Genomic DNA, 13749 nt, shown 5'->3' with positions numbered 1-13749 from the left:
AAATGTTCTTGATTTATTTATTTCAGTTTTTATAGATATATATGTAATGCCTATATACACACATATATGCACATATATCTAGGATATCAATCAAATTCAGCTCACATTGTAAGGAAAGGAAGCAACATAGGATCATAAGATGGTACCCTCAAAGTTCTTCAGTGTTCTGGAAAGGGGCTTTATAGAAGAACTAAGGGAAAATTGAGACAAAAATCAGATAGTCTAAGATATATGTATATATTCACAGTGAATATATATTCACATATATATCAAAATTATAGATTTTAATCTATATTCAAATAGAATTTGATATATTCTATCAAAGATAGAAGATCTATCTTCTTTGATAAATCTATCAAAGAAGGGGGAAAGGATTCTCATGGTAATTAATGCCCTCTGTGCTCTTCTCTAACTTAGGGCAACATTTTATGTTGGAGAGAGAATTGAATTTAAAACCTAGGGTGAAATCCTAATTCTTCCATTTATGAACTATATACCTTTGTACAAAATACTTCTAGTCTTCTAGTGTCTTCTAGTAAAATGAATATAACCTTATCTGTCTTACCTATCTAACCAGATTGTGAAGATCAAAGGCACAGTGGATAGAACATCAGGCCTAGAATCAAAATAACTAAATTCAAAACTGGCCTCAGATATTTACTAGCTGTGTGACCCTGGGCAAGTCATTTCACTCTGCCTCAGTTTCCTTCTGTAAAATTAGCTAGAGAAGGAAATGACAAAACCATTCCAGTATCTCTGCTGAAAAAATGCCAAAAGGGGTTATTGAGAGTCGAACATGACTGGAAGCAACTAAACAACATTATGTATAGAGTGTTTTATGATTATAAAGCATAACAAATAGAAGGCTTTTTGTTTTGTTTTACCATTATTACCATGGGCAAAATATGTACCTGATTTAGACATAAAGGAATAAAGACATAGGAAATTGGAAGAACAAGAAATAGTATGCTCATCAAATCTATGGTGAAGGGAGGAATTTATTCCTTTGACTTAACCTGAGTCTCCATTTCCTTTTGGACAAAAAGTGATTACACCAAGGAACTTTCTCACTAGACATGTACCAATTGAGTGTTAAGAGACAGAACTAGAAACAAAACTATCCCAATTCCAAGCCCAGCACTTTATCCTATTTACTATCATGATTCTTATTTTGTCAGTGATAAGGAGTTTAGATTTGAGAAAGACCAAACTGGAAAAATGGAGAACAGTTAGGAGGCTGTTGAAATTATTAAAGATATTAATCCCTGTCCTGCCCACTTCATAGGTGGTAAAGGTCAGGTATAATTATGTATGCTATACAAATATATGTCAAATATCTCAACATTAATTTTAATATTAATAATATCAAAATCAATATCAATGTTAGTATTAATAATTATAAGCTATAATATAAATGAACAGCAAAGAAATTTGAATAATGATAATAGTTAATAATTTATATAGAACTTTAAGATTCATATGTCTATCATAGTTAAAATAGTTTGGCATTAAAAAAACTGAACCATTCTATTTCTCAAAGAGATGATAGTGACTTAGCAATCTGTAGTACTTGTGAAATAAAACATTGACATTCAGAAATACTTGCCAGTGATTGTGCTTTTCTCAGCTTGGATCTGTCTTGAAATTTATTTTTCTTGTTATGTGATTGTCGGTTGAAATCTGAGGCCTGTTCACTTCCTTTCTTCTTTCTATAAATTGAGAAAAGAAGCACTAGCAAAAATTAAAAATGAAGAGACAAGTATCAGTTTTTCATAAATAATATGGAAATATTTATCATTGGATTCAATTCAATTTAACGCACATTAAGAACCTACTGAGTACAAGGTTTATGCTAGCAGATGAGGATAAAAACAAAAAAATTCAAGGAGCTTCTGTTCTACTAGGAACTGATATGAAATGTGATGTCTAGAAGAGAGCATTAACTATTAGGAGATCAGGAAAGGCTTCCTGGAGGAAATGTACCTAGGGCTGAGACTTGAAGTAAGCTAGGAATCCTAAGAGATCAAGGTGAGGTAGAAGTACATCAGGCCCAAGAGAAAGTCTGTGCAAAGCCCTGGAGCCTGGAGATGGCATGCTGATTTTGAGAAGCAGCTAGGAGGGCAGTTTGGCTGAAACCTACAGTACATAAAAGAAAAAAAATATGAAAAAAATATATATACAGAAAGGGGCCAGACAGTAGGCTTTAAATGACTCTAAGAAAAATTGGAATTTTGTCTTAGAGACAATAGGAAACTGCTAAATATTTTAAAGCACAGGAGTCACATGAATCAGATCCATGAAAAATTATTTTGGCAGTTGTCTAGAAGATGGATTCAAGAAGAGACAGACTAGAAGCTAGGTCACCAAACAGCAAGCTACTATAATAATTCAAAGACTATCAGGTGGCATCATAGTGCATACATAGAGAGATGGGTCTGAAGTCAGGAAGACTCATTTACCTGAATTCAAATCTAATCTCAAACACTTTCTAGCTGTGTGAGCTTAAGTCACTTAACTCTGCTGGCCTCAGTGTCCTTATCTGTAAAATGGGCTGGTGAAAGAAATGGCAGACCATTCCAGTATCTTTGCCAAGAAAAGCCCAAATGGGGTCACAAAGAATCAGTCAGCACAAAGAATTCAACACAAAGAATAGTTGAATAACACTATGACAACAAAGCAATAATTCAAGCAATAGGTGATAAGGGCCTAGACTAGTGTAGAGATTATGTGAGAAAAGAGAAAGTGGGGATGTGGAGGTCAGATCAACAAGACTTATCAAATGACTTAATGTGTCATAGATGACACACACCTGGAATCTTAAGTGTGGATTGCTTGAGCTCTGGAGTTCTAGGTTACAGCAGGGCTAAAGCCAGCAGGTGAGCTCACTAAATCTGGAAACTACAGGATGAATCCCCAAGAGCAGGCTGCCTAAGAAGGGGTAAATGTGTCCAAGTCAGAAATAAAACAGTCAGATTAGCAGTGGGATTAGGTCTATGAATAGCTGCTATATTTCTAGTCTAGGTGAAATAGTTAAAATAAAAAAAAAGGAAGGAAGGAAGGAAGGAAAGAAGGAAGGAAAAGAGGGAGGGAAGGAGGGAGGGAGGGAGGAAAAGAGAGAGAGGAGAAAGGGAAGGAGAGAGGGAAGAAAAGAAAATAGAAAAAAAGAAAAAACTTGGCAAATGATTAGGTATGAGCTGGGAGGAAATAAAATATCAAGGATTCAAGGAAGATTCTGAAGTTGTAAATCTATATGATTAAAATCTTTACATCTTAATGAATGGTCATCGAACACATCAAAGAGGATCAGTTGACAGCTGCTAAGACCAAAACCCTTCTATAAAGGACATAAGGTGCCTAGGAAGGGCAGATAATCAAACTGGACAGAAAGCAAAATGCCTTTAGGTGGTAGCAACAACTTTGTTGGAGGAAATACTTCAGAATCTCAGCATTAGAAGGAAGCTCAGAGTCCATCTGGTCCAACACTAAGTCTGAAAAATAGACTTCTTTAAAATATTACCATAAACTGGTCATCCAGTTTTTGCTTGAAGATCTCAAGAAAAGGAGAACCCACCAAACTCCCAAAGCAGCCTATTCCAGCTCTAATGGGCAGCTCTAAAGATTAGAAATCTTCCTTAAATTCAATACAAATTTATCTTCCTGAAATTTCCATCAGTTGCTCCAAGTTCTGCCTTTTGAGTTCAAGCAAGATAAATCTATTTCTCCTTTTATTTGAAAGCCCTTTAAATATTGCTGAGTTTGGGGAACAGCTGGGAAGGCATAAAATAAAAGAATATGAGATAGATAAATACACAGAGAGACAAAGATACATACATACACACACACACACACACACACACACACACACAGAGAGAGAGAGAGAGAGAGAGAGAGAGAGAGAGAGAGAGAGAGAGAGAGAGGAGCCAGAAAGTAGGCTTTAAATGACTCATAAGAGTTGATATTTCATCTTAGAGACAATGTTCCCAGAAGTCTTTTCTTCTCTAGATTACACAGTATCTTCAAAAGATCTGCATATTCAAAATTCTCCAGTCTGATCACTATCTTGATAACCCTCCTCTAGATACATTCCAGTTAGTATATGTCCTTGCTAAAATGTTGCACCTAAAAGTGAACACAATACAATATAGCAACTCAACCGTGTTTCTCATTTGGAACACTACACCTAAGATTGCATTAGACTTTTTGGATACCATATAATACTACTGACTCATAATGAGCTTTCAGTCCACCAAAATCTCAGATCTTTTTTCAGTAAACTGCCACTCAACTATATTTTCTCCATCTTGTACTTATGAAAGTTGAGGGTTTTTAAAAAATTAAGTATAATTATATTTTTTACTGTTAAATATTATCTGATTAGACTTATCTATCATTCTAAGTTAAGATCTTTTTTGGATTGCATTCTGCCATCTCATGTGTTGGCTATTGTTTCTGTTTCGTGTTATCTGCAATTCTGACAAATATATCATTTATAGATTTATCCAAGTCATTGAAAAAAATGTTGAACAGTTAAGAGCTAAAGATAGATCACATGAGTAGTCTACTAAAGACCTTCCTGCAAGATAACATCAAATCATTAACCACTACTCTTTAGTTTCTAGCTATTCAACCAGTTTTGCATTTACCCAACCATAGCATCATTTATTCTAGACTACTTTTCTTCAACTTTTCCATCTTGCCACCAGGTGTCTTTGTACCCTGGAACACCTCTATTCCATTAGAATATGCTATTGTAACTTTGTTATATAGGAAATGCTTGTTTTATGAATGCTTGTTGACCTTGACTTTTATAAATTTTTTTTGCTAAAAATCTACACATTTATTACATTTCCCCTAATCCACAAGTTAAATTATTCCATCAAGAAAAGAATAGGAAAAAAAGAAAGAAAGAAAATAAAGTTTACCATCTCCTATTCTTGATAGAAACCACTTTGGCTTTAAGTGATCATTGCTTCTCTCTCTAAATCTTCACAAACTATATTCTTAATATTCTAGAATTCTGTCAAAAATTGGAGTTAAGCTTATTCAACTATAGTTAGTATTTTTCTCTCTTTTTTAAAAAAGTTGAGACTACATTTGCTTTTCTTCAATTCCTATTCCCTTCCTTGTAAGCTTTTAAATATCACTGATAGTGAATAGATTCACCAATTACATCAAGTTATTTCAGTCTTCTTAGAATAAAGAGCCCAAAGGCTTCACAATGACCCAAGACCTAGAAGTATTATAGCTCCCATTGCACTCCCTCTTTTCTGACATGCCTGCCTACTCTATTAATTATAATTTAATAAGTTTTTCCTCAAATCAAATACAAATTTGCTTCACTAAAACATCTATTAATTCCTCCAAGTTCTGCCTTCTGGGTTCAAGCAAGACAAGTCTAGTCCTCCTTCTACGTGAGAAGCCTTCAAATGATGCTATCATTCCTTCCAAGTCTTTTCTTCTCAACACTAATTTGGGCCTCACCCCCAGTAAAAAGGTAGGGGTAGATGAGCTATTGTATTGGCAGAAAGAATCCTATATGAGAAGTAAGAACACCTAGATTCTAGTCCTATACCTGATGCGCATTAGCTTTGTGATTCTGGCTAAGTCACTTTACCTCTGAACTTTAGTTTCCTCATCTGAAAAATGAGGATGGTAATACTCACATCAAAGAGATGAGGATAAAATGAATAACAGATAAGAAAGTGCTTTGAAAACATTAAAGATAATTATGTCAAGATTGTTGTTAATTACTTCACTAGGTAGTTAGGATCCCAAAGAGGGTTTTTGTTTCATGGTAGAGGATATAGTCAGATTCTTGCCTATATTAGTAGAGCTGGAATGGATTGAGGATCCCTTTCTTCCTTATAACTTGAAAAAGCTTTAATTCTGGATCTAGAATAAGTTTCATGACCCTCAAATCTAATTTCCTTAGAATCACAGGGTCAGTTCTAGAACTAAAAGAGGTCCTAGAGGCTGTCTGGCCTAACCTGCTCATTTTACAGATAAGGAAACTGAGACCCAGGGAGATTAAATGACCTTTACAATTAGTAAGCATCAGAGACAGAAATCAGACCAAGGTCCTCTGAATACAGAGTCAGCATTCTGTACTATGCTGCCCACACATTAGATCCCTATACTAGCTATTGCATTTCTGTCTATAATTAATCAATTATTAATAAACATTTGTTAAGCTCCTATCAGGGATGTTGTTGAGAAGATTCCTATATGAGTGGAATAATGAGGCTATATGACTCCTAAAGGTCCTTTCCAATTCTAAGATAAAGGGAAAAGTGGAAGACATGTTGCATCTACCCATATAATGCTATAAATTGAAGGACTGATTGGTTTTGGTAAGCTCCTTTTTTTGTTGTAAAGCAATTTCAGATGCAGGTTTATTCAGAAATGACAGTAATTTAAAAACAAAACAGATTACATAAAATAAATATACAAACTATAAATACAAAGTATGTATTCATATGTTATATCAAATATTTTAAGATATAAACATAAAAATAAATCAAATTAAACTAAAAACAAAAGCAATTAAATCAATAAAATTGTTGTTGTTGTTTGTCCTTAGTTCTCAAAGAGGACCATGACATCAGGGAGGTGATACCACAACATGGAAGTGAGTTTGGATTTAAGTGAGGGCAGGCTGTGCAAAGTTACAATCACTGGGAAAAAAATCAATAAAATACAAGTAAACTAAAGGACAACTTGACTGGCCAGAAAATATAATGACCTCAAGAGTTAGTCAAGTCATGTATACTTATTTTATATTTAATTTATACTCTAATACATTTAACATGTATTGGTCATCCTGCCATCTAGGGGAGGGAGTGGGGGGAAGGAGAGGAAAAATTGGAACAAAAGGTTTGGCAATTGTCAATACTGTAAAATTACCCATGCATATAACTTGTAAATAAAAAGCTATGAAAATAAAAAAAAGAGTTAGTTAAGTGACAGACCCTGTGCTAAGCACTTTACAAATATTGTATCATTTGAGAAGCCTAAGTAAAAAAAATAGTAAAATTCTCAAGAGTTTACTGCAAAAACTGGATTTAAGTTCTTCTGCATTCTGGTTTCAACAGTCTTATGTCACATTAGCCTCCATATATACATGTATACTCCATGTTTGGACCTGACTAGGTCACAAACTGTTTCCTAATCGTACTCTGATTCCTTCTGTTACTATTACTTGTGCTTGAAGTGTAACTCCCTTCACATAGGGTTTAAAGTTTTTCAATTCCTTTAAGTCATACCTCTTCCAGAAAGTCTTCCTTGATCCATATTCCATCCCTACCTTTTTACACTGAAGTGGTTTTCCCCAGTATGGATTGGTGGGGAAATATACCCACAACACACTTTTAGGTGTAATGTGCATTATTAACATTTTCTTCATCACTTAATTCTAAACCAACAAAACAATAAGCAAACCTCTTTATAACATTTTGCTTATTTCCAAGGAGTGACTGCTCACACTACAAATTTAACAATTAAGTTTTGAGGGACTGGCTCCAGCCTGTGTTTCCCCTTCCTCATATTTTCTGATAGCAGTTAGCCAGAATCTTTTATTTGACATTATCACATTCTACAATCATGTTGTTCAGTTGTATCCAAGGCTTTGTGATTCCATTTAGGGTTTTCTTGACAAAGACAATAGAATGGTTTGCAATTTCCTTCTCCAGTTCATTTTACAGATGAGGAATCAGAGGCATCAGGGTTAAATAACAGAGATCAGTTTTTAAACTCAGGTATTCCTGACTTCAGGCCAGGGCCTCAATCCACTGAGCTATTTAGCAACATCTACAATCATACTTTGCTGCATACAAGTACATAACTTTATTCCCCCCTCCTGCCTTCCTCCATCACAGGGTAAGGATTATATAATTTTTCATCTCCCCCAGTGCCTTACACATCATTATACTGTATCTATTTGCTTCAACCTATTGTTCCCAAAAGCATATGAGATAAGGATACTAGCTTCTTACACCTGCCAGGCTTGTTCAATGGGATCACAGTTGTCTAAGTAATTGAACCGAATGATATCAGTGGGATGTTTATCAGAAGAACGCCATGGTGGAAGATCCTTTTCCCCTCGGTTAGTCTTCTTCCTAAATGAGCAGGAGGAATGAAGGGCAGATGAAGGGGATTGCTTCACCCCCTTAGGGTCACCTGATGCTGCCTGAATGTCAGTAGCCATAAAATCATTTTTTGGTGGAGTCTAGGAGAAGAAATGACAGTGACAAATGATTACTGCTACATCATCTAAAATACTGATGTTATATCAATATATATTCTGTCACTGCTACAGCTTATGTTAACTTATTCAAGAAAACTCACTCCTTCTTAATACCAAAGAACTCCAGGATAACACATGTAGAAGTAATTTCTATAAATTAATTTAAATTATGTTAATTAAAATTAAAAATCAATTTTAATAACACATATAGAATACTTGGATTGAATCAAGCACTTTGAGGATAAAATACTCAAATATAAAATGCCCTATCTAAAAGATAGGGGCTCTGATATTTGCAGCTCTGATATGTTTAGTTGTTCCAATGTCCCTCCATAGCTATGTGATCAGGAACAAATCACTAAAATTTTCTGACCCTTTTGGAATGGGGAGTTGGGGGAGGGGGAGGGAAGAGACATGAATAAGCATTTTTAGAGTGACCACTATGTACCAGGCTCTATACTGAGTGCTTTGTAAATATTTCATTTGATCCTCGCAATAACACATCAAGGTATGTAGATATTATGATCCTCATTTTGCTGTTGTTATTGTTTAATTGTTTCTATTATATCTGACTTTTCATGACCACATTTGGAGTTTTCTTGGCAGATATATGAGTTTGTCATTTCCTTCTCCAGTTCATTTTACAAATGAGGAAACTGAGGCAGATGGGGTTAAATGACTTGCCTAAGATCAAACAGCTAGTAGGTATCTGAGGCTAATTTGAATTTAGGCCTTCCTGACTCCAGATCCAGTACTCCATTGTACCACATAGTTGCCTTAGTTTCTTCATCTGTAAAAAGAGGAGTAATAATACCCCTTCATACCTATTTTTCAGGGCTATTGTGATGCTCAAATGAGATACAAATAAAGTGATTGCAATTTTTAAATTACCATAAAAATAATAAGGATGTCATTATTAGGACAACCCTGGAAAAACAACCCATCCCAACATCAGCTACATGAAACCATTTCACTAATCTTACTAGCTAACAATTGCCACCCATTATCAGCAGCAATAGAAACTCAAACCATTTTGGGGTTTTTTAGTTCACCCCTAAAAACATTCCTCATAATTTGATGGAGAGGTTTCTGTGATATTCTGTAGTGTGTTTCTGATATTCTCCAGTATATACTAAAAAGACTTTATTTTTGCAGTAAAAAAAAAGTTCAACACCCCTACAAAGGACTCTGATAAGAGTCTTTTAGTCTAAACTAAACTACTCCCCATCCTGTCCCAACCTGCTACTGACCTCAGCTTTGAGGAATCTGGGAAAGTAATTCTCATTTGCATATTATCAGGCAGTGTGGTCTGGAATTAAAGGCATTTGATTTGCAGTCAGTAGATTTGGCTCTGATTCTTGGCAGTACTACTTATTTAGAGGCAGTTTGGGTTAAAAACAATAACAAATCACATTTATATAGTATTTTAAAATTTTACAAAATACTTTCCTCACTGCATAATCCCAGTTCATCTTTAATGCCCTAAGAATCTATTAAGCATTTGTTATTGTAATAACTATTAGGTGTGTCCTGCTTTGAGAAGAACCTGATACAATCAGAATGCACAAAAAAGATAGTGGAGGAAAGGGGGGGGTGGGCGGGGAGAAGGAGAGCCACTTTCTCACAATTATAAAAGGTTCCAAGGTTTCTCCAACCACAAGCTCCCCTTGGGCTTTGAAAATATTATCTGATTTTCAAAACTTTGATTTGTATATAGAAACAGGGACATATCTACTTTGTGAAAGGCTTTTTGTGCATGTGTAGCTAAATGGGGTCATGACTGAAATGACTCAACAACAACAAAAAATAGATAATATCCTCAGGGAAGCTGCTTAGAATTTTCCTATGAGTTATCCAAGGAACTTGTTGAAGACTACAAAACATTGAGAGGACAAAAGTAGCTACTTGGTGTAGGAGATAAAACCCTGAGGCCTGGATTCAAGAAGACCCGCGTTCAAATAAGATCTCAGACCCTGGGAAAGACTTAGATGACTAACCCCATTTGCCTCAGTTTCCTCATCTGCAAAATGAGCTGGAGAAGGAAATGGCAAACCAATCCAGTATATCTGCCAAGAAAACCCCATATAGGGTTACAATGATATGACTGAAAAATGACTGCACTGAATTCTCTAAGGCAGCTGTATGTCTCTGGGCAAATCATGTAATTTCTGTGTGCTTAAGTTTCCTTAACTGTAATATGGGGGTACTAACAGTACCCATCTTCCACAGTTATTAGGAGGATCAAATGAAATAATATTTGCAAATCACTTAGCATAGTGCCTGGCATAAAATAGGCACAACATAAGTGCTTATTCCCCTTTCCTTATGCATTACATTAATACAGACATAAATGCAATAATTATAATATAGCAATTGGTGAGGGAGGTTCAGAAATGGATTTTATCTATGGGAAATCTGCTATTGCAACTCCAGGCCTGGAATTCTCTCCACTGTGCCATCTATTGTTTGTTGTTGTTGTTTATCCTTGTCACTTAGCTGTCCAGCAAGAGGATGGGATATGATACTACTCATGCTAAGCTAGTAGAGAATCATCTCAGACAATGAGACTTCTCAGAGTCACAAAGCTAGTTTCAAAGGTAGGATTGGAACCCAAGCCTTCCTGAGATCTCTCCGTTTATCTACTTTGCTGCACTATAACTCAATACAGTATTATAAATATGATAAATTTCATTAACTCAAACTAAATAAGGGGAAACTAGCTTATGACATGTCACTTAACTGCTGCCTCCCTCAGTTTCCTCAGCTGTACATGAGGATAATAATAGCATCTACCTTCCAGGGTTATTGTGAAGATCAAATTAGATAAACTTATGAAGCACTTAGTATAGTGCCTGGCACATAGTAGATGCTTAATAAATGCTTATTTCTTTACTGAATTAGTGAAAGTTGGACTATAGAAGAGCTCTGAGAGAAATGATACTATAGGACGTGCAATAACTTAGAGTAATTCTAGCTATTTACAATATAATTCTTCCTGCTGGGCTAGTTTTAATGAATAGATTAAACATTTGTGATTAGAAGTATGTATTTACATAAAAATACTGATACGAATACAGCAGCAGACCTAGCACAGTTAATGTCAATTGAATTGATGAATATGCTAAATAAAATCTTCTCTCCTTATTACAAATGTGTTCAGCAAACTTTTTTTTTTTTTTCACAAATAGTACAATGTTTAAAGATCAAACCTATAAAGGTAGAATTATCAAAAGTTCCGAATTTTGTTGTTGAGTCATTTCAGTCATACGTGACTCTCTGTAACACCATTTGGGGTTTTCTTGGCAAAGATCCTGGAGTAATTTGTCATTTCCTTCTCCATCTCATTTTACAGATGAGGAAACTGAGGCAAATAGGGTTAAGGGACTTTCCCAGAATCCCACAGCTAATATCTGAAGCCAGATTTGAACTCAGGAAGATGAGTCTACCTGACTCTAAGCCTGGTATTCTATCGAATGCGCCACCATAAGTGCAGTTGAGTTCAGATTATTTACCTTTAGTTAGTAGAAGCAATATTGGGTACAAGTTAAGAGTACTGGTTTATAAGCAAGAAAAACAAAGGTTCAAATTTTGCTTCTGATACTTAGTTGCAGAACCCTGAACTTAACCTAATTATACTTAGTCATGATTCAATCATAATTTCGATATGTCTTGACAGAGGGAGTTCTCACACCAGGAGCCCCCTTATAAATTATCCACAGTTCCAATGATAAAATTGCCTATTGCTCTGTTGGTTCTAGTTCCAGGATCAAAGAACCTTGTTGCTGGGATAAGTGCATAGTGCTTAATGGTATGGGGGCGATGAAAGTCTTGATTACTGAGAATTGACAGAAGGCTAAATAGCTAAAAAGGGCTAAAACGCTATAAACCACTGGCTCTTATTACAAAAATGCTGAAAATCAACAAATTCTATCTCATTTTCTAGATCTCTTTATTGATATATAGATCTTCTATAGACTCTGAAGGTTTACAGAGCCATTGTGCTGATTTCATGATTGTATACCTGTGGACAGTATACCAATGCCATGCCAGGAAACTTAATGGCTTCCATTTGAATTGTCTTAGGAAGATTCTGAAGGTGACCTGGCAGGATAAGGTACCAGACACTGAGGTTCTTTCTCAAATTAAACTGCCAAGTATCTCAACTATACTACAGAGAATGCAATTCCTTTGGGCCGACCACACTGTTCAAATGCAAAATGTGTGCTTGCCAAAAAGATTATTTTATGGAGAACTCACACAGGGCAAGTACTCACAGGGTGATCAGAAAAAGTGATACAAGGACACTCTCAAGGTCTCTCTTAAGAACTTTAGAATTGATTGTATGACATGAGAGACCCTGGCACAGGATTGCCCAGCATGGTATGCCCTCAACTCAGAAGAAACATGAGATGCATAAAATTAGAGAATTTACCTCAAATGGTCATAGGGACTATGTGGCAGAGTATTCACAGCTTGTATTGGTCTGATCGGCCATGGTCGAACATACTACCTTAACTCTAACATAATGATGTCATTTTGATCCTCTTTGAGAACAAAGGACAACAACCAATGATATATGAAGTTTTATGTTTGCTACTTATATACCTTGGGCTTAGAAATATGAAGTATTTTCACCATCTCAATATAGTGCTTCTTCCACACCCCTTGTTCAAAAGGGGTTGGAGAGAAATTGATGCACCAATTAAAACGCAAACACTTGGGCATCCAGAGCTGATCCATTTCAGTCAAGTTCTTCCAGTGCCAGCTCACCTGGAAAAAGCAAGGAGAGTGCTCAGTTCCTATCCCCTTTTTTAGGTCTGAGCCCTTCACAAATTCTTACCTACCTGAAACAGCCTTTCCATTTCCCAAATGTCTTTCAAAATGAAGTATTTCTAGCCTTCTAGACTGGGTGTTCTTAATCCTTTTTGGGTTTATGAGCCTTCTGGCAATCTAGTGAAGCTCAAAATCCCATTTTTAGAATATGTTTTATTAACCACATTCAAAATTGTAGGAAAGGCTAAATTTCAGATGTAAGTGAAAATAAAGATGTAAAATTTTTTTTTCTCATTCAAGTTCATAGACTCTTTGAAATTCACTCATAGACCCAGTTAAGTTGTTCTGTTGTATGTCAGAGTGGGAGGAAGAGGAAGAAGGGAGGCAGGAAGGGGAACATTATTACTGACTTAATTGGCTGGCCTATGATCCCCCAGGTGATGGGACTTACTCTCTTTCCCAATCAGGAAGAATATTATCAGATAATTCCCAGACTATCAAGGAACTCTTTATTAACCTCCACTGTTCAATCCCCAAATTCTAGGTATTTTTAAACAACCTTTGAGTTATTTATTTGCATATCTTTTGACAGATCTGGGACCTGGTCTGTCAGATGTGCTTCATCTGGTTCCTGACCCTTCCCTCTGAGTTCCTTTTACTTCTCATCGCCCTGAAAAAAACAAAAAACCCCAAGACTATATTTCCCCTATAAAAGATCTGGTTATGATAAAAAT

The 13749-nt window shown here is 35.7% G+C and overlaps 1 protein-coding gene across 1 annotated transcript in view; it reads right to left on the bottom strand.

Annotated features, from left to right (window-relative positions):
• FBXO16 (F-box protein 16) overlaps positions 1-13749 on the bottom strand; it is a 67238-nt gene that overhangs the window by 9700 nt on the left and 43789 nt on the right. Inside the window, exons 5-7 of the mRNA XM_051975746.1 lie at positions 12848-13012; positions 7992-8224; positions 1607-1709 (exon numbers count right to left, since the gene is read on the bottom strand). Of these exons, the coding sequence (XP_051831706.1) occupies positions 1607-1709; positions 7992-8224; positions 12848-13012 (501 nt within the window). The remainder of the gene's footprint in view (positions 1-1606; positions 1710-7991; positions 8225-12847; positions 13013-13749) is intronic.

Source organism: Antechinus flavipes, chromosome 2, assembly GCF_016432865.1.
Source record: "Antechinus flavipes isolate AdamAnt ecotype Samford, QLD, Australia chromosome 2, AdamAnt_v2, whole genome shotgun sequence".
NCBI lineage: Eukaryota > Metazoa > Chordata > Mammalia > Dasyuromorphia > Dasyuridae > Antechinus > Antechinus flavipes.
The sequence above is the reverse complement of the archived record's forward strand: the minus strand, read 5'-3'. Positions and strand labels throughout refer to the sequence as shown.